The 21,654-nt window shown below is 39.9% G+C and overlaps 2 protein-coding genes across 4 annotated transcripts; both read right to left on the bottom strand.

Annotated features, from left to right (window-relative positions):
• Positions 1–2,112: 2,112 nt before the first annotated feature.
• plcd4b (phospholipase C, delta 4b) lies at positions 2,113–15,683 on the bottom strand. 3 transcript variants are annotated; one of them, XM_068329777.1, is made up of 16 exons: positions 15,447–15,678; positions 13,170–13,223; positions 12,922–13,080; positions 11,973–12,201; positions 10,654–10,783; positions 10,336–10,567; positions 9,593–9,794; positions 8,654–8,798; positions 7,246–7,398; positions 5,527–5,694; positions 4,614–4,770; positions 4,422–4,538; positions 3,844–4,022; positions 3,622–3,754; positions 3,369–3,518; positions 2,113–3,226 (listed from the first exon to the last, which is right to left on the bottom strand). In XM_068329777.1, exons 2-16 carry the CDS (start codon positions 13,186–13,188, stop codon positions 3,135–3,137), a joined length of 2,265 nt encoding a protein of 754 aa, XP_068185878.1. In that variant the 5' UTR covers positions 13,189–13,223; positions 15,447–15,678; the 3' UTR covers positions 2,113–3,134. The 3 variants fall into 3 exon arrangements, 2 of the variants coding, with proteins under 2 accessions (XP_068185878.1, XP_068185879.1); XR_011037715.1 differs by lacking the exons at positions 2,113–3,226; positions 3,369–3,518 and having other exon boundaries at positions 3,623–3,754; positions 3,844–4,005; positions 15,447–15,683; XM_068329778.1 differs by lacking the exons at positions 2,113–3,226; positions 3,369–3,518 and having other exon boundaries at positions 3,622–4,005; positions 15,447–15,683.
• Positions 15,684–17,520: 1,837 nt separating this feature from the next.
• Positions 17,521–21,607, bottom strand: LOC137605052 (CCR4-NOT transcription complex subunit 9-like). Its single transcript, XM_068329396.1, has 8 exons — positions 21,222–21,607; positions 20,492–20,677; positions 20,246–20,361; positions 19,863–19,972; positions 19,655–19,764; positions 19,252–19,350; positions 18,673–18,764; positions 17,521–18,254 (listed from the first exon to the last, which is right to left on the bottom strand). The coding sequence occupies exons 1-8, from the start codon at positions 21,237–21,239 to the stop codon at positions 18,086–18,088; spliced, it is 900 nt and encodes a 299-aa protein (XP_068185497.1). The 5' UTR covers positions 21,240–21,607; the 3' UTR covers positions 17,521–18,085.
• Between the last annotated feature and the right edge of the window lie 47 nt (positions 21,608–21,654).

Genomic DNA, 21,654 nt, shown 5'->3' on the forward strand with positions numbered 1-21,654 from the left:
CATTTGTCGTCGGCTACATGGAGCTGCAGGACAACAGCGAATGGCGGACTTGCCTATTGACAGAGTTTCGGCAGATGAACCTCCCTTCAGTTATGTTGGGGTTGACTATTTTGGGCCCTTTGACATCAAGCTTGGGAGGAGTCTGGTGAAAAGATAAGGAGTTATCTTCACATGTTTGGCAGTAAGAGCAGTACACATTGAAGTTGCTCCGTCTCTGGACACTCATTATTCAATGCCTTACGACGCTTCATTGCAAGAAGAGGTCAGATCAAAGAGCTACGTTCCGACAATGGCACTAACTTCATCGGTGCAGAGCGTGAGCTGAAACAAGCCATTGAGGCATGGAACCTGGAACAGATCAATGATGCACTCTCCTTGAAAGGAATCAAATGGACCTTTAACCCTCCTCCTGGATCACATCACGGCGGAGCATGGGAGAGGTTAATTCGTACCATCAGAAAGATTATCAATTCTACGCTGAGAACTCAAAATCTGGATGAGGAGGGACTCCACACAGTACTCTGTGAAGTGGAATCAATCCTCAACAGCAGACCACTCACCAAAGAATCTACAGATCCAAACGACTTGGAAGCATTAACGCCCAACCACCTTCTTCTTCTCAAATCCAAGCCCAGCCTTCCACCCAGTCTGTTTCCAAGTCTCCAATCACACCCTACTAACTAAACTTCTTCCCTGGAGTCTCTGTGCTCTATGTCCTCACAGGTTTTTCCCAGGTTCACCCCTCATCCACCCATCTGCTATGGACCTGCTCTTCCCATCCCACCAGTACCACCCCTAACCTAATTATCGGCTGGGGTCCTGCTTCCTTTTTCCTCCGCGCCACCATACTGTTCCACCCCTCATCCACCCATCCACTGTGGACCATCTGCTGTGGACCTACACCTCCCATCCACCAGTATCACCCCTCACCTAACCATCGACCGGGGTTCTGCTGCCTCTCTTCCTTGGTGTCATCTTACTGTTCCACCCCTCATCCGCCCATCCGCCGTGGACCTTCCTCTGTGGACCTGCACCTCCGAGCCCACCAGTATCACCCCCATCTCTCCAAGTGCTGTGGACCTTCTCCTCCAAGCCCACCAGTACCACCCCTCAACTATCCATCGGCTGGGGTCCTGCTTCCTTTCTTCCTCCGTGCCGCCATACAGTCATCCACGCAGCTGTAATTGTGCCTTGACTTTAGCAACCTTAACCATATTGATACTGCCTCTATCTGTCACTCTCTCTCTGTCTCTCTCTCTCTGATGCTGTTCTTATCTTCCTTTGATTTCTTTTCCACCCAACCGGTCGAGGCGGATGGCCGCCCAAAAGAGTCTGGGTCCTGCCCGGAGTTTCTTCCTCATCGAGGGAGTTTTTCCCCGCCACTGTCGCTTATGCTTGCTCTGGAGGGTTCAGTTGGGTTTCTCTGTCTGTTAAAGCGCTTTGAAATGTCTGCTGCCATGATTAAGTGCTATATAAATAAAACTTGATTGATTGATTGACATAGTGCTTATAGTGGATGATTCTGCACCTCGGAATTCCTGGATCATTGGGAGGATCACTGAGGCAGTTCCAGACAGAAAAGGACTTGTACGACAGGTCCGGATCAAGACCCGGACCAGCACTTTCTGCAGGCCTGTGACCAAGATCTGCCTTCTTCAGGAGTCTGCGCAGTCGTGAAGTCTGTTTTTGACTTCACCTTTGTTTTTTTACTATATCAGTCACTCTGATATAGTGACCTCTGTCCTGACATCATTTGACTTGACTCAAGAAGAATGAACACATACACACACACACACACACACACACACACACACACACACACACACACACACACACACACACACACACACACACACACACAATGGACAATTGTGTTGAGAAAAAAAAAATCGTAAAAAAAAGAGAAAATTATATTGTACTGTTTTGAATTTCTTTCTTACAGGGGTATTACTTTTGTAATCATTACTTATTACTATGCAGGTAACTAATAATTAGGGGCCGGAATGTAGTACAGTACACACCATTGTGTGAATGGAAGTAGTCTGTCTGTACTTGTTAGTTTATGCAGTGAATAAAAACATGAACATTGTTTATAGCGGGATTTTACTTCATGGTGTTGGCCCACTCAAAGTGCATTCCATTTATTTACAGGTCTGTACTGGATACACATGTATTCACATATAAAATATTTCCCTGTTGAATTTTTACATGAGTTAATAGAAATAAATCAGTCACAAAAGTTGTTGAACAGCATAATGTGAAGTGATAAGTACTTTATAATACTCTGTTATAATATTGGTATTTGGCATCTTTCCTGTGTTTTTACATTTATAAGCTGGAAATTGAAAAATGTCACAAACACCAGCAAACATTTGTACATTCCATTATTCTCAAGTGGTTTCAGCATTCAGACCACCAAATCTGGAAAATGACAGGAACAGTCAAGAGATTTTATAAATATTCACTTCCTGAATACAACCTTCAATTTCCTTTTAATTGAAGAAACATGTTAAGAATTATATCTTTTTAAAACATTTTTAAATTTGTGGCTTGCATGCCTCTTCCAAAGCCTAATGTTATTATATAATTAATGAGCATGGTACATCTTTATCAACTGCAGATCCCTTAATCACAATCCTCACCAACTTTAGTGTGTTTTTTTTCCTGGTATAGTAGTTTTTTGTTATGTTAGCCTGCTCATAAGTAAGTTAACCAAACAACAAAGAATGAACACATAACTGTTTTGAAAGTTGATCCATACATTTTAATTCCTTTCTGGTTACTGATACCTCCAGAAATGCAATACATTTAAAGGCAAACGGGTATATTTAGACATGCAGCAGTCCTTCATGTTCATTTCAGACAATTTATATTCAAAAGCTTACATAATATGTGTCAGTTATGTAACCTTTAAGTGTGCACATTTAAAACAAAAGTCCACAGAATTGATGTGGCATTGTGAGCTGAAAGAGAGAGAGAGAGGGGGCCGACCAGCAGAGATGAAAAGATTCAAGCTGGTGAGGAACGTTTATTACAATCCATTTCACAACTTTGACCCAACATCGGATGAGAGCATTAGTGCGAATGAAGACTGAAGACCAAATTTAAAATCTCATCTTCAGATGTGACTTTTTTCATGTGAGCTCTAAGATGCTGATGTTGACAAAAAGGGACGAGGGAGGGATAGGTGTCCCATCTTTTGATAGCAGATGTATGTGACGATACCCTGGAGAAGAAAAGATGGTTAGGAAAAGCTTTCAAACCAAGAGTATTGGACATAAGTTACAATATTCCAAACAGATCCTGGATCGCCCCCTTCCTCCAAAATTACACCAAAATGTAATGTTCTCACGTTATTCTTTGCTCACCTGCTTGGATACAGAGAAAGGGAAGAGTGAACTGTCCAATAAAGTCGTTCCTGGTCGCCTTATCGTAGTCCTCGACTAGGAAGCGAACTAGGGCTAACTCCGGGGTGTGGATGACAAAATTTAAAGTCTCATTCCAGACTGGGTTAAAACCTAAACAGGAAAGCAGACAGCACTTCATGCTGACTCTATGATCATGACACATCATCCGAACCATCTCTGTAAATGATTGTAGATACAGTAATAACACTCCCACCATTGTTGTTGATGTGACTTGTCTCTTCCTTGGTCTGGTCCTGTGGAACTCCATAGATTTCCACTCTGACCAGAGGATCTACAATAGAAGCTTCTTTCTGATTCACCTTTGGAAGCTGCTGCCCACTGATCACCTGAGAAACACACGCTAGACAAATAACCTTTCTACTGTGCTTGCACATGCCTACCTATAATACCATTCAACTTTCATGTAGCTTTGGACCTGTATGGATAAGCGGAGTGGTTTGTATCCACGTCGCTCCTCAGGTTTATCTGGACTGAATTGAGTGTTGCTGTCTCTCATGAAGTCAGGCTTGAGGATGTAGCCGCAGCTGCCGTTCTGCCTGAACAGCCCATCGTTCAGATCCATCTCCAGACCGGCTGTCTGAAAGTTCAAGGCCACTTTAGAAAGAGAGAATTGAACAAAATGTCAGTAAGAATGGCATATTTGTCTTTCTTAGTGTCTGGTTGTGATGCGTAGTCTGCGAGGCATCATCTAGCTGTCAGAGTTTATGTGAGAAGAGTGTTTTCGGATGGATGGATAGATGGACAGACACATGGATGAATGGGTAAATAGGAAAACTATAATTCATGCATTTTTTCTCAAGTTTTTGTTATTCAGAGGTGAGATCAGTACGCATTCATTCAAAAAAAAGAAAAGAATCATAATATGCATTATTTTCCTTTCATTGTATGGTACCTGAAACATGATCTCAATCCTTTTTCAAGTCAAATACTAAACATCAAACTCAACAACAGAAGTGATTTGGGAGAACCAACAGGGGGCGCTAGTCAACTCACCTATCTGGCAGCCCACATTCCACATCTCCTGTGGGTTGTAGTTGGAGGAGTCTGTCCTGAGGCCACTGGGGTAGATCCTGCTCAGATGCTTTGTATTGTGCTGCACAAAACGGGTCCCTGAGAGGAGACAGAGAATTTATTTCTATAGCATGAATCTAGAAAGCATCATCACGTAATGATCTGCATTCATACCTGCTTCCTTGGCGAGCCTCTTGGCCTTAGATTCAGAGAAAGAGGACATCTCGTGGCATTTTGCATGCAAACGAGCGTGCTCAAAGCTGTGGAAGTGTATGCTCTTGCAGTAAACCACCAGATCTGAGAGCTCCCTGGACAGTTTAGACTTGGATTTCTACACAAAAGGGAGAATAAAACGTAAAATAAGTTGGCACTGAAAACTTTTCCCTTCATCATTTACATTTGAAGTATTTAAGGGGGCTGTGGTCATGTTGGAGGTACACTGGGGTCAACGGTTGATCTTGATGATGATTTCTTTACCTGTCAGTGTTGCAAAAAAAAAAAAAAAAGGGTTAACCTGCTTAGCTTGACTAAAAATGTTCAAACAAGTTGTTAAAATATGACCAAATTGAAAAATGTTGTAGAATAAATACAAAAACTTAAACATATTTTTTCCACACTGAAAGAAAACAGCTTGATAAGCAGAAATCAAGTTGTGATGCTATAAATAATCCTCATCGACTGAGAAATTGACTCAATATTCATTTAAATAAATCACAAAATCAGTATGTTGTCCTTGATATTTATACATTCACCATAAAAGGCTTCATTTAAGTGATAACAACTAAATGCAACACTGGATTGTGTGACAATCAGCAATGAAAAAACAATGGCACTTCTCTTTCTGTCTTCTTTTGAATATTTGCCTCCTGTTTCTTTTTACTATCTCCAGTCTCGCCTCGTCGTCTCTTCCAGCCCAACCCAGTTTCCTGTCTCTCTTCACTATCAGGCTCCATTCACCCCTGTCTTGATTCACAATGGCTTCTAATGTCTCTGTCTTGAGTCTGTCTTCACTCCCAGTAGGGGAGGTAATATAGGTCGCTCTCATGGATGATGGAAACAAACTAATCAAATGTGAAGTCTGTTAAACCTTTGCATTGGCATTTAACGACTCAGCAGGTGGTTCCTCTGTTGACGTGCTCTCAGCATCGTTGGCCATTTCATCCTCATCACTAACTTCGTCCGTCAGGGTTTCATCACGACCTCCACCCAGACCACCAATCTTCTTGGCTTTCAGTAAAATTTTCCCTCTCAGTTCCTGTGATGAGCACAGGGACACCAAACCAATGTTATTTTCAAGACCAAACATGTTTTGTGCAAAACTTTGTTTTCATCTGTTTTTGACTTCATACTGATATCAGATATTTTAAAGATACTAAACAAAAGAATCCAAACTTTTGCCCATTCTGTCTATAAGAAAAATGTTATATATGAGTAATTAGCAGAACTGTCCCAAAGTTACAACTTGGTGGAGCCTAACTTCTCCACCTGATCGATGGGAACATGACTTATGCACAGATTTTCCAGACGTGCTCTGATTCAGATGTGCATTAGTCTCCATAAAGGAAATTGAGCTTCGCTCAGTTGAACATTTACCATATTTCCTGGTCGCAGAGCTTCACTCCAGATCACCTAATGTCCCTGATGACAGATGCAATTATCAAACTATTTCTAACTTTACCTGAGAAGGTCTTCCTGAAAGATTATCAAATATTTATGAGCACCACTGGGATGCAGAAGGGACTCAGATCTGACAACTTTAGATATAATTAGTCTAAATAAAAGCAGATTTTAAGAGGGTGATATGTAATTTTGCTCATTAATACAACAGATGTGTATATGTATATTCTCCTGCAGAAACATAAGAAATCAGATCCATCCATCCATCCATCCATCCATCCATCCATTTTCTTGTAGATGAGATGATGGTGATTGTAGAGACATCTTGCATAGAAATAATGCTTTAAAAAAGTTATTTCTGATGCGGATAACTTGAATTAAAAAGTTAGGCAGTGTTACATGTTGGTCTGTACATAGGCAGGTAGGAGTTCTTCCTGTTCTAGGAGTGTATGAGTTTTTCCTCATAAAGACAGGCCATCATATTCTACTCCATCTTCAAACTAAATGCAGCAATGTGCAGCTATTTATTTTGCAAAGTCCTCATTGGAATTCCGTATTGCATTTATCTGCCATTACTTTAAGTTAGCATTGATTGAGCTAAGTGCTCTAATGGGAAAGAGTCTGGAAGTTATGGGTTAGCTTTGCTCTTAAGCTCAGTGAAAGATGGATGAGAAGGTGCACGTGAACCATTAGCCTTTTAAATGCTTTGAATTGTTAATGATACCTAGGATCTCCCCAGATTACACAGGATAATATCTGAAAAGTTATCGTTCTGCAAAAATCCCTGCTAACTCAAAAAAGGATTGAAACTTCATATCAGATCTGACAATATTTAATCAGATCCTGCCATGTTTAATTAATCAGGAAAAATAAGGGCTCACTTTGGAATCATTAAGATGCTAGTTGTTTTTTAAAAAAATTATTTTAGTGTCAGAACAGAAGTCTGGAACTTGAAAAGTCTAACACAAATTTACCAGGCTTGCTGTAACTTTCTACTTCCAATCATCATCTTTCTAAAAATGAATAATGATCCTACTTTCCCAATAGTGTCCTTATCATTACCATGAATAACAGGCAAAATAAAAAAAATACTAATAACAATTAAAAAAATGTAAATAATTTTCTGATTTTGTAACATCATATTTCTTACTAAAAGTTTTGAATTCTGTTGTGTTTGACTGATTCTAACCTGTGGAGAAGGAAGCTGTGGAGGGATTAATCCATCCAGCAGGTTGGTCAGCAATATGTCGCCCAGGATCTGTCTGAGGTGCTGGGCCATGACCGTCTGCTGCTCCACGCCACAGTGATTCTCAAGGGACAGGATGACTGGAAAGTCTGACACCTATTACACATTAGGAAGATGACAACATTTCTCTATATCAGTTAAAGTGTGAGAAGTAGTTTTAAACAACTCTATCAAGTTCTAGTCTGACAGAGATAAAATATAGGAGAGAAGTTCCTTGCCATTTTCAGTCAACAAGGACCACATTTATTCTCAGGTTACACACACTTTCAGTTTCCTGGATCCAAATCCAGTCCTGGGACTGGAATTTATAACTGCTCTCAAGAGTTAGTTTGCTTAAATATTTTCCAGGCATGGTGGTGTGTAGGCATGCAAATACAGTCCAGATCCCAAAACAGTCTAAAAGCCGCGCGAAACAAAAAAAAAAAAAAGTCGAATCACTTTTTAGACAGTTTTGTTATGTACTCAATTGAAAACCGTTTCACATCTTCAACTTCATTGATTTTTGTAGCGTTGTTTCTTAATCAATGGCTGACAGAACCGTGAAGCTTTAGTGTGTTGTGTTGTAACTGTGGTTCGCTTCTTCACAAAATGTTATCACCCCCTGGAAACAACATCTCAATGAAAACACACAGTGCGTGTATGAAGATGCACACACTCTGAGTGAACTGAGGTTAATACAAAAACCATTACTGTACCCAAACTGCACTACACTGCACAGAATCGCATTATAATCTTATCTGATATTTGGATCCCGCTGATTATCAGTGGTTACGAGATAATTATATTGTGTGCGTTAGATAAAATAAATATCCTTTTGAGGCTCCACAGAAGTCAACATACAGTAAAACTACTACATCCATTGGAATTCTTTTTTTCAAAAAGGTTGAATCAAAGTTTTCCATCATGTTGAGTAAATTAATCAATCAAGTGTTCATGATTCGAGTATCATAATAAAAGTCATGCATTTCAAAATGCGTATTGTCTCGTGCAATAAACCAAGTTCAGCCAGTATGACTGATTCCCACTGACAGAAAAGCATTTGCTCTGTGTTCAACCTGTGCAACGAAACTGAAATTCTGAAGTTTAATGTTTGTTTTGTTTTTGTTTTGTTTTTTTCAAAAAATGAAATTCTGTTTTACTTGATGATTTACACAGCATTAAACTTCTTTGGAACTTGAGTTGCAGTTTTTGTTCTAAGGTTTAATAATGCTTTTAATATCTGCATCTTTCTGAATGATCTTCAATTTGTTGTATTTCTCCTCATCATAAGACTGGTAACAGAGCCGGACTGGATAGCGATGAATGATGTGATGTGTGTGTCACCCTTTTATCAGCAAATAGCTCTGCTCACCTTGAAGGCGTAATCTTTCAGCGTCGAAACGACGTCTCGAAAAAGAATTTTGGAAGTTAAAGTGTGACCGTGATACACGACGGGTTCACCGTCACTGCCATCCCAGCAGTCCACCTCCACACAACGGCAGCCGCCCTTCAGGGCCCTGTATACACACACACACACACACACACACACACCTGAAATAAAACATGGCACATTTATCTCCATCAACACCATCATCATTACCATAAAATAGATTCTAGGCTAATGTCAAAATGAAATCCTCCATCAGTCTCCCTCCAGAGGTGTATCAATACACTCTGACAGTATTTAGGCCCATGGAAAAATAACAACAGGTGTACCCACTTGTGTTTTCATTAGTTATCAAGAAAAATAGAATTCTCCATTGTGGGGGTTTCATATCTGTTTTCATCTGGGCTTTATTACCTCTCACAAGGAATCCATTAGAACCTGCATTATCTCAGCGACATCTGGAGGGTTCTGTTGGGTTCTGTTGCCTATTGGGAAAGGATAGGATGGCGGTGCGTGCACACGCAGCGGCTCCTCTCTCCCCTGCTAGAGAGGTTCTTTCGTGTTTTTCACTTCCTGTGGGTCTGAGAGGACTGTGATTTCATCTGTGCTGTATGTCGTGCAAATGTGGTACATTTGACAATAACGTTGACTATGGCTATGACTATATCAGTGATGGAGTCAGGGCTCTGTACCAAAACACATTGACCCTCTTCTGGTATAGATGTCGAATAAAAAGAATTTTTAGATAAGTGAAATTGGAAAAAGGCATCCATTAAAAAAAATAAGTCTCTAGTTTTAAACAAATAAACTAATAATAATAATAAACCCTCCTCTTGTGTGCTTTAATTTTATTGGCAAGATTAAAATGAACCCTGAGAATAAACTGTATAAACTGTATAATGTGAAGTGTGCAGCAGTCCTCACTGGATGTAAGCCTCCAGGCTGCTGAGTCCTCGCAGCTGGTCCTCCAGGAGGTAGGTGTTGTGTGAAGAGGAGATGAAGTAGTGGCTGAGCGGTTGGCTCATGTCCTGGTGAAGCCTGCCATGTTCAGGATTAAAGATGGAGCCCTCTTGTGAGCACAGATACATCTGAAAGCCATCGAATGACATGGCCACTTGTTTTTTGGCTGCATTAAGAGGATGATACAGATGGAGATGGAGCAAATGTCAGTGAGAATTTTATGAAACCTGACGACTTTCAAATAAACACACTGATCCTGTAAGTAAAGGGTCTTAACAATCTTGTAATTATTTTGACACCAGATAAATGAAGCATAAAAAATATTAATATAATATCTGAAACTGAAAATGTACTGTGAATATGAGTTTGCTGCGTTCCGTGTGCCTTCATCTCCAGTGTGTTTCAATATTCACAAAAATTATTAGACATGTTTTGGCTTTTTTAATTTCATGAAACACTATTATCAATAGGAAATTTTAATTCACCATCCAGCCTGCAATCTTTGTCTGTTCAATCAGTTTATCGTCATACATTATAAAATAAATCAATTTAACATGAAAAAAGAGACATGAACATTACCTGTTAACCTCTTCAGGATAGACTACTTTTGCATGAAGATACTCACTTTAAAATATTCATCTAAATCCACCCTGTGTGGCTGAAATAATCCACGAAGATTCACTGCTGTCAGCGACAACTACCTTTACCTGATTCAGACGGCTCATAGCGACCAATCAGCTCCAGGGCATGCTGGATACTATGCTCTCCCTCCTGCTGCTCCTGCTGCAGGAAATTCTCCAGCTCCTCCAACATCAACTTCTCCCCATCTCCAGAGTAGTCCTGGAACACTGTCCATACTTCATCCCTCTGAGTCAGCATCTTGTAGAAGTGAACAAACTGCTCAATTTCCAGAGAACCACTTTCTGATTTGTCAGCCATCTGTGTGGGAAAGCAGAGAGTTTAAGTTTTGCATCTTTTGGTGTTACTACTAGTGTTGTTAGCTAAATGCAAGAATATCCTCTCACCGTAAATAGATACAGAGCATGTTCCTCATTCATGTCTACATTCATCATCTTCAGTAATTTCCGCACCTCTTTGAAATTCATCTTCCCGTCTTTGTTTTTGTCAGCTTTCTGGAACCAGTCCCAGACCCACCTGAGAAGATGCTGAGGGAAACACTACCTCAGAACATGTTTGTTCAAGTTCCTTCTGTAGGAGCTCATATACTTCTTCATTACACAGCAGTATGGCACATAATCCTAGACTACAGAAACTCTGACAATTCAAAGTGATAAAAAAAAAAAACATTATTACTCCCTTCGACATTTTTTCTGCAGTGTCTAACCCAAAGACTTAAATTGCACCCTAGCCAAGTTTCATTTCAATGCATTTAAAGGGCTAAAAGTTGAAGAAATCAATGCAAATCTCAATGTTACATGATACCTAGAAGTTGTGTCAGACACAGCAAAAAAGACCTGAAGATGCACGAACAAGAGCATCCATCTACTTCACATCTACATCTTGTTTTCAATTGTGTTCGTGTCTAAGTGAATACTGGGGTATGCAAGCACTCCAATTATTATGCACCTTTCTATTTCTCAAAAAACAAGAACAATAAAAATCCACATTTTTGCACCATTCTCAGATAGAGGGGTCACTTATGGCTTAGAAGCTACAGAAAAGATTTCAGTTCTTCAGGCTTCTACAGACTTCTTTAAAATGAATTCTCATCTGCTTCTAATGTTTAAGAAAGGGATGCAACACCAATTCGCGACTAATCTCTCTGAAACAAAAGTAATGTGGACCAAGAAATAAGTGAATGATGATTTTTTTTCCCTTTCTTAACCCCAGTACTTGAAAAGTTTCCACCTGAAATTTCACAGCAGATACTTTCCTCACCACAACCTGATGAAACTTTTCTTTCAAGGTCAAAAATATCTTGCTTTTTTGTCATCAGAAAGAAGTTATCATCGCCATTGACATTTAATAATCTCCATTCATGCAGTTCTGTCTCATAGATAAGCCTATGATTGTAGCGTGCATTCGTGCACAAGCTGCAGCTTTCCTCTGCTCAAAGCGAGTGTTTTGTGTATTTTTTTTGTATGTCTCTTATTTTTACAACTTTTTTTCACAATTTCCTCAGAGATTAATAAATTATCTATCTATCTATCTATCTATCTATCTATCTATCTATCTATCTATCTATCTATCTATCTATCTATCTATTTATCTATCTATCTATCCATCCCTCACTCATTTAGCAACACCTTGTTCTGTTTCAACGGGAATTCATCAGCATTTTTATTATGCACCTCAAAAATGTCTCCCTCCAGTCAAAGGATACTGGTCCAGCTTCTCCTTCTCATCCATGGTTTGGCTCTTGTGAATCAACTTGCGGACCCCCTGGATCCAGGCCTGTGCCTCTTCTGGGCTTTCCGCCACCAGGTCCAGGTTGCGTTGGCGACCGTGAAACACCAAGGTGAAGCAGAGGTCAGCCGGGAACTCCTCAGCAATGCTCAGCAGGACCTCCGATTGGTGTCCCTCACGAACAGCCTCCAATTCGCTAATAGAAACTGAGACAAGATCAGCTTTTAAGGAATATGTTCCGAGAAAATACATGTAGTTTAATCAGTATCATTCAGGGTTGCTTTTAGCTCTTTTGCATGGTTTTATTTGTAATATTACTATCTATACTGAATAACAAGGGATTTCAGGGGTCATTGGTTGACTTTATCCTTCTGTTCTACTTTTTTAATCCTCTCATTGAAGAATCTAGGCTTAGAGGCCACTGAACAGTGAGCCACAAACTCAGACAAGAAGAAAATCAACCAAAATATTATCAAATTATGGAGTCAGGACACAGTTGGGAGCTCATTATCATCAGAGAAGAGGACAAATGAGAAAAGGACATCCTTGGGTACTGTTGCAGTATCTCTGTGTAAAGGAGACAAATCAATCACACGGTGATGAAACAGCCACTGGGAGAGTTGTGGGAGTCTTACCCAAGGACACGTCGATGTGTAGACTGCAGTGATCTAGGTGGACTACTCCTTGAAATTTAAAGCCCCAGCCACTTAATCACCTTCTGGAAAATTTGCCTTTATTGAAATTTATTAGCAACTGTTTGACATTAAGATTTATGGCATGTAGGGTGCATTTTACTAAATGGGCTGTTTGACAGGAAAAAGACAAACCAAACAAAAGTATAACTTATGTCACCATACCACAGGGGACAGAGGCTACTCCATCTGTAATGTCATGAATGCTACATGAACAAAAATGTCGGTTCTCACAAGTGGAGTGGCCTCTCCCTGCCCATCTGGACTTGTACCAGATGGTCAGTCCATCTTCTAGGAGGCGAAAATGTCGCTGCTTCTTCCATAAACGGGACTTGACTTTTCTCAGAGTCGACCCTGCCATCATTGCCCTGACATGGGGATCGTCCCGGATACCTGCGCACGTCATGCAGAAGGGTCACAATCATGATGTATGTCTGAGACAACACCAAATAATCACATCAGTCTGAATAACGTTTACTCACATAAACCTTCAGGATCCATTGTTATTTGTGAATCACGCTCATGGGAACGTCACGCTAAGAAGAATACAGATGTCAGTGTTTCACGTGATTTCGAAGCAAAATTGCATTTTTAATATTTAATGCAAAATTAACGGACACAAGAACATATTCATCTGTATTAAAGCATTCCACAGAGGAACTTTACTGTGAAGATACTTGAGTCCTACTCTATCCACTCTTGATTTCTGTGCCAATCCAGGAATGTGAATCATGTCTATCCAACACCTTGAATAAGCAGCCATATTGTTGTGTCTCAGAAAATACTAATCAGTTGGCCAGTTTCTATATTGAGAGAATCCTCAGTGTTATAACTGTGAGCTCAGAGCAATAGACTGAATCCTACCAGCTGCAGACGGGTTGAACCCAATACTGTACTTGTGATGTGAAACTGAGATTAGCAACACACAGCTCCCTTGCTGTGGTTGAAAAAGAGGATACTGGCACAATCTGCAAGGATGTGATTTACAGCAGACAAGAGCTACAAAGATATTTTTACAACAAGTCAGCATTTAGATCTTCATCCACTCACATCAGCATCAATCTTTACACATTTGAAAGCAGGCAGTAAGGCTTGAGTGTAAGCTGGTTCTGTTGTCTAAGGGCTGACTAGAAAAATCTCAGCTATCTGTGCTCGGCTCAGGCTGATCACATAAGAACTCAGGAGGACATTGATTTTTTTTTTAAGTGATATATCTAAATGAGATTGCATTGCAATCACTCTGAGACAATAATTTTCAAAATTGTGCATTTACTTGATTGACATAAGTACACATTGATTGGTTAAAGACATTAACTACCTATTTAAAACCCTTTTCAACATATTAATAACAACCTGTTGCAAAAATAAAAGGAATAGAAAGAATAAAAGGACTTAAAAATATCCTTAGCCTGGATGCTGATAATGACTTTGGTAATTAGGGGCTTTTAAGATTAAATTTTCTGGTACATTCCCCGTCCATACACCAGGCTTATGAAAATCAGTGCTTTTGTTTTTTTTTGTATAATTTTAAATGTATACAACAATTGTATGGATTTGTCCTTGGCCCAACACAAAATAGGTCATTTATTTTTGAGTAAAAGACCATCCAAGTAGCAAAACAGTTGGAAACACAGGAACAGTAACTGTGTAGTTATTATTAGCTTATCTACGTACTCCTGTTAACATGTAGATCACAGAACCATAAGTAGAGCTCTAGACCTTCAGCATCAGACTAGATGTCGTAATGTTTTTAGACCTACAATTTACTGATTGAATTTGGCTGGACAATGCTTTATGACAAATCTTTTATTATTTTTTTTACAGCCTCAAACCATGGATTTGCCTCAGAGTGCACCCTCAAAACATGGCACAGTCCAGATCCACAAAGCAGATCCACACAGACAATATGCAGACTTTCAAATCTGTGAAAAATGAGAAACTCCCACTATCTCTGCTTTTCAATGTGCATTCAACATATCAGGGAAAGGAAGGTTTTATAAAGTCTTTGTATGTGTATTCCTGTCTGATCGCTACTCTTTCCTCTCATTGTGTCCTGAAATAACAAGAGCAAATATTGGCTTCTCTGGGGGTTTTTTTTGATGAGGTTCATGAGAAGATCAGATATCTCGGTATGACTGAGATGATATAAAAAGAAAAAATGAATTGGCAATTGAAAGACTGACGGGGGCACGGCTTATTTTCCAAATGATGTTCATTTTTAATTTTCACAGCAGAGCCACGTCAATGACATTCATTTTCCATTTGAGTTTTTTTTTCTTCTCAGGTTCTTCTGTTGAAAGGTTACCACCGCCTCCTTCATACCTCACATACAGACATCCAGAAGCTGAATTTAGGTCACATGATGTTGTTATATTTGATGGGCTATGCTGAACAGTTCCAGATCTGCTAAGACCACGTGAATCACACAAGACCACTTACCCTTCTTCACCAGCCACACACAGAAACACACACGTTCACACATGAAGAGGAGAACTGCTCATAAAGATGTGCAACAGGATGGAAAAAATAACGCTCAACTTATGAAAACCTGCAGCTTCCAGACTTGACACATGCACTTATATCTTCAAATTCCCCTTCGAGGTTGGTTGCATAATTATATGCAACACAAACAAGCTCCAAGAAAAGACTTTAAGGCAATAAATTAGAACCAGAGGCAGTAATATGAGACATAAGAGCATCACCTTAACAAAGCCTGGAACTGCAGCCTAAGAAAAGACTTGACATTGAATTTTACTCACCGAATGCACTGCGATATAAAGAGTTAGACCTGTAGAGGTGGCAGGAGACAGTTCCACCAGGGAGAGCCTCAGACGTTTGTGGTAGGACTGTGGATGGCTGGCCCGATAGAAGGAATTCAGACTCAAAGGGAGTCCAGGGACTGTTCACTGAGCTTGCAGCTTCAAACGACTGGGTGTTTGAAGGGAAGTGGGACTCAGACTCTCACTCCCTCCCCTCTGTCCTCTAGGAGAAACCTGACTCCTCACTCACTGCCTCCATACGGTCCACTCCTACCCTTCCTCATCCTCTCCCCCCACCTCCGTTACCACCAGCCTTCCTTCCTTTTCTGTTTGACTCATTTGCAGACCCCTCCCTGCATCTGTAGAAGGTCAGCCCCCTCAGCCTGCTTTGCTCCGTCTATGTCACTCCCTCATCCTCTGGATGCTTGCGGATGCTCTGCAGGAACGTTATTCGTTATCAGCACTGATAACGGATTACACAATTGTGGGAAAAGGTCGGCAATGTTTGACAAATTGTAATGATAACATAAAAAGTGCATGAAAGAAGCCCAGCGCAATACAAAGCAGGTCAACAAAGGTCTTCTACTCTTTGAAAATTTCACTCTTTGTGATGGAAAGGAGTGCAATATTTTGATTGGATTGATAAAGAACTGTGGTGAAGAACTTTGCATCATGCAGAGCAGAGCCTTGATTAAGAGAAAACGCTTCAGATGCTTTTTTAAAATGCCCATTTTACTTTATATTCGTTTAGTGTTCAACAACTCTGGAAACTTTCTGGCGTGCAAGCAATTCATGACAGAACATTAGAGCAAAAGCATCACTTTCTCCATCGCGGACCCCTTATTAACTCTAATGTACTCTGTGATGTGAGAGCTTCCCTGGCTTCATGGTTTTCACTTCTTCAGCCAGTTCCACATAAAGTGTAAACAGCCCAAAAAACAACATGCCCACCAGGGAATGTCTCCTGTAAGAATCAAATTTGCTCACAAATGGAAGGCTTGAGAGTGCACCATGTCCAGTTGAGGATAATGGAACCTGTGGGGGCAACAATCTGCTAATGTTCCACTAAAAGGAAGTGGAGGCTCATCAATGAAGTGTGTTGGCTGTCAGAGGGAGCACTCAGTGAGCACAGGTGAGTCACACTCTCATCTGACTGAAAAACAAAGAACTGCAAAAATTACTTCAAAACTTTGACTGATGCAGGCAATATACCCATTACGTTTGGCTTGAAATAACATCATTCTGCTAACTTGAGTCACAAAGAACAGTAAATAGTTCTTGGTCCCAGGTTTAGAGTTGACAATTTGCAGCTTGTATATAAACTGCCTCAGTCAAGGAGATTTTTATTTCATTGAAATGTATTTTAATTTTTTTGTTTCTAGTTCCTGGCAATTTGTGCATTTTCTCTTCATGTCCTATTCACATGGTTTAGTTCATTTTAAAATACTGTTATTTGCATGGATGTCTGTGATTCACTAGTTAGTAGATGATTATATTTTATTCTAATCTACTTTGAGATATTCACTACGTCAGTTCTCGCATCTGCTATTGAATTGCTTTACCAGGAGGTGAAGACAATCTTTATTTTAAGGATCCTGGAGCCTTACTTCATACTTCTAAGGCTCCAGGATCCCCTTTAATCCAAACAATTAAAGGGGAGTGAAACTTGCAGCCCTGTAAACATAATTTATTGAATTTAAATCAAGCAGAATTTTTAGATGCTTATAGACACTAAATGTTGTTCAAAGTTTATCCAAAAATCTAGAGCCCTATCCTACCGTTGTATGGAAATATATTTAGTCATTTTTGCATGATCTTGCTGACAAACCAAACAGGAACATAACCCCAAAGAGAAAGTAACCTTTATATTCACTTAACCTGCTCTGACTGGCAAACCTTTGATTGGATGGAGAAAATAAACAATAAAATATATTACTGTTTGAATCCGATGAAATAGATACCCCCACTACTAGAACATCTCAAATTTTGCTGATGTGACCTTAACCTATAATGTCAGAATATGAAAATCAAGCTTAATATGCCTGACGATGCAAATGAAGAGACACACTCAGTCTTGTAGAAGACTAAAGTTCTTATTTGAAAGGCAAGAAGCAAATAACATCAGCTTCTTTGTACTGGAATGTTACAGGGATAAAAAAAGCAAGATACTAGAGCAGCCAGATCATTTGTAGAGACAATATCTGATACCAATTCAACCACAGATATATCAATAAGCTGACAAGCATCCATGGTCAAAGACAAGGTTAACTGGAGCATTTTGTTTTTACAGACTTATTTTACACATCACACTCCAGACATATCTTTATCTTTGTAGACCAAATTTAAATGATTTTTCATTATTTATCATTATTGTATTTTAAGTTGTACTGAATTATAAATAACAGTACAGTATTAGCTTTGAACAGCTACCATTGTTTTGGCTCCAAAACACACATTCAAGTGATATTGACCTTATGCGTGAACGTGATATACGGGTATGTCCATGTATTCAAAAACATAACAAATATTCCTCTTCCATGTCCTTTACAAACAGTATTAGCACCACATTTGGCAAAATACAAAATCAAGCATTGAGCAAGTCTGTCTGTGTCGTCTGTGGACACACCAATAGTTCCCAATCACTGAGGGGCCAGTGGGATTCCTCGAGCGTCTGTGACTTGGCCCTCCTGCAGGTTCTTCACCAGCTGCGCTAGCCAACGTTTAGTGGTGGTGTCGTCCTTCAGCACCTGGGAAAAGGTGCTGTCTTTGAGTTGGTCCGGCAGACACTGACGCAGGGCTTCTCTGGCTCTGAGGAGGGAATCCCACATGTCAGCATCCTGCCTCGAATGTTGGTGGCTTTAATGTTTATATATATATATATATATACATACACACACACACACATTTACTCTGATGCGGACCTAAAATCAATCCCCACTTGCAAGTAATACAACAATTTAGATTCCATACGATGTCTTCATAAACGTTCATCTTCACTTTTAACTGTGTGGAAAATTCATTATCTGAGCGGGAATAAACAACTGATGACCGTTAACATTACGGCTCCCCCTAGTGGTGAAAACAGGTCATGATAGTTTTCATTCACAACCTGTAGTAGCTGGCATGACACGAGGGAGTTCCTTTTACACAGACCACTGCTTAATCAAGAGCCAGGTGAAACATGAAACCATATACAGAATGCTGCGTCTAAACAACGTTACTCTACCTGAGGTTATCGGAGAGGCGGAGGTAACAGCGAACAACATGCTTCAACAGTCGAGCTGAAGGTTCTTTAGAGAGCTGCAGCACCATTTTGCCCTGCAAAAAAGACGAAAAAAGCTTTTTTGGAATGTTTTATTGACATGAATGAAAATAAGGGCAATTCTGAAACTTTTGCATCGGGACAGTGTTGGACGACAACAGGAGTGACTGCCACTGTCAGCCTAAATTCTATCTGTAACCATCAAAATTAATTACTACAAATAATAGAAGGCTTTAATTAAAAAAAAGGCACAGGTGCTTGATTATTGTACATAGAAAGTCTTGTGAAAAAAAAATTGGCTTTTGATTTAAGTTCCAGAAACAAATCTTGATTAACAGGAAAACCTCATCCCCATATCCCCATCCTCACTTCATTTACAGAGGTGTAAAAACCATGTGGCTTGAAGGTATAAGCAGATTACAGTCTTGTCTTCAAAAATGTATGTATGGATGTACGGATGTAAAAACCACAAGTGAAAGAAGGTCACTTGTGGGTTTTTTGCATCTCAGTCAATTAGATGCAGGTTTGCCAAGCGACACTTACAAGGATCATGGCAACGTGGGAAAAACGTTCATATGTTTGGCATATATAAGCCAGGCCTGTGTCATCCAACAGGATCTTCTGCAGAATAAATGTAGCAACCTGTAAAAAAAAAGGAAAAAGGTGGAGAGATTAGTTACCTTCACAAAAATTAATGATTAGAAAATACAACAGTTCGGCCAGTGGTGACAGATGCTTATACTGTAAATCTCACTGAAAAGCAGCAGCTGGTTGGGAGAAATGAAATATTATTAGACAGGAAAAAGATTGTTTCACAATGTTACTGACTGCTTGGGGGAGACACAAAGAAGCAGGAGAAACTTTAACACAGATTTGAACTCTAATTTTATGGTAGAAGTCAAGTTAGGAAATATGAAAACTGAAAACAGCAAAACTAGTAAAATACCGTCTTAGAAAGCTCGCTCCCCGATTCCATGATGCGGAGACACAGTGGGATAATTTCAGTAGTCAGGAGGAAGTTGATCACTTCTTGCTCATCTGTTTTTACCAAGGCTCCTGCAGTAAAAATGGACAAGGAGATCAGCAGAAGAAAATGAAGAATTGCCTTTTAGCCTCAATTAAGAAATTAGATGTACAAAAAGAGTAGAGCTTACCGATGACTCCCAGACTGGTGAGTCGCAGGTACTCAAATGGCCGTGTCTTGCTCACAGTGTGCAGGAATGGATAAAGGAAAAGAGGGATATGTGCAGCAAGAAAAGCTGATCTGGTGAGGAAGAAAGAAGAGGCATTTTAATTAAGTGTGACCAGAGTTTTGTGCAAATAAATACCGTTAATCAGAAAATCATTTCCACTGAATCCACTCAAGCGTTAAACACCCTAAATGCTTTTTTCCAGCCACTTCTGTAGATGATAAATGAAACATCAACGTGGAATTTCTCTAAAGATTTGTGCCAATTATATGTGATATAGTGGGTCAAGGTCTTTGCACTACAGAGAGTACATCCAGTACTAACAGCTTTCTCAAGTATTTCATTACCGTGTTTCCGCGTGTGAGGCAACACACTGCAGTAGTGCCAGGGCATTGCACACTCTGTTGGACTGGTGAGCTGTAAGGGTAGGTGGGTTTATAGATGGATAGATGTTTACGATTTCCTAAAGAGAGACAGAGAAGAAAAAAAATCAAGGCTACACAACCGCTGATGAACACACGTAAACATGAATATAACATGAGGCGTGTTTGTTGATGTGATGTGTTAAACTTGGAATGGAACATTGGTCATACTTGCAGCAGTGCAGCAATGGTGCCACAGGAGTGCCAGAGCATTGGTGCCAGGTCTGGCACAGATTCACGCTTTTTGCTCAGCTCCAGCAAAGCATTTTCTCTGGTCTCTGGACTTGACAATTCATTAATCCACTGGTAGATCTTTTCGCGGTCTACCTGGGCCAGAGCTGTGGCATTAGTTACAGCCTGTGAAAGAAAGGGAAAACAACCAACATAGGCATAAATCTGATCAGCCACATACAAGTGACACTGGGACAAACATATCATTATGACTGCAAGCAGGATATCATTTGTGATGTGATTCATGTTACCATGTGACACACCCACAACACTGCACTGATAAATATATTAAGAAATAAATACACCTTTATTGTCTCTCTTTCACAACTGGAAAGCACTCAGGGGATACTTCCACTGATGTCATCTCTTAATCGAAACAATTACCTACCTCATGTCAACTCGTTGGTTGCATTTGAAATGTTTTAAACTGTGTCGACATGTTCATGTTTCAGGATTACATGTTATTCTACATGAGCCTAAACTTGAGAAACAATGATTAAAATGTATGTATGTGACATACAGCGTAGTTCAGAATACATCTGATCTGAGTGTTCGGTTTAAATAGTTAGTTCAGTGTAAACATCACACTTAATGCTCTTGTGTGATCACGATAAACAAATCGGGGACGCTATGTTATCAAGCTCGGTGCAGCGTAAAAGTAGACACTTACTGATCCAGTCGTCAGCATTTTGCGATGTTCTTCGTGTTCCCAATTCGTCGTGACAGGTAGATTTGCTGCAGTTTATCGGCTGCAGTACGATGCGACGGGAAACTTTGGCGGCTACAATGCAACTACGTTAGCTTATGTGGCTAGCAATAACTAACACTAGCGCCCAGTTAGCCTAGCAGCTAGCCTTGAGCTGTTCGTAATAATTAAAATCCGACTACAGTTTACAGTAGATATCGACTTAACATTACAAGTATCTCAACTTGACTACATAACAGGCAACATAGATATTAAGGTTTATCTGTGTAGATAAGATCGCTAAATAACAGAGTATAACAAAAAATAAAACATTGTCAACCCACTAGCCAGCTTTCCCTAGCTTCACACGTCATACACGAGAATTCGTATAGTGTCGCGAGGCGGACACGCGCTCTCG

Source organism: Antennarius striatus, chromosome 12, assembly GCF_040054535.1.
Source record: "Antennarius striatus isolate MH-2024 chromosome 12, ASM4005453v1, whole genome shotgun sequence".
Lineage (NCBI taxonomy): Eukaryota > Metazoa > Chordata > Actinopteri > Lophiiformes > Antennariidae > Antennarius > Antennarius striatus.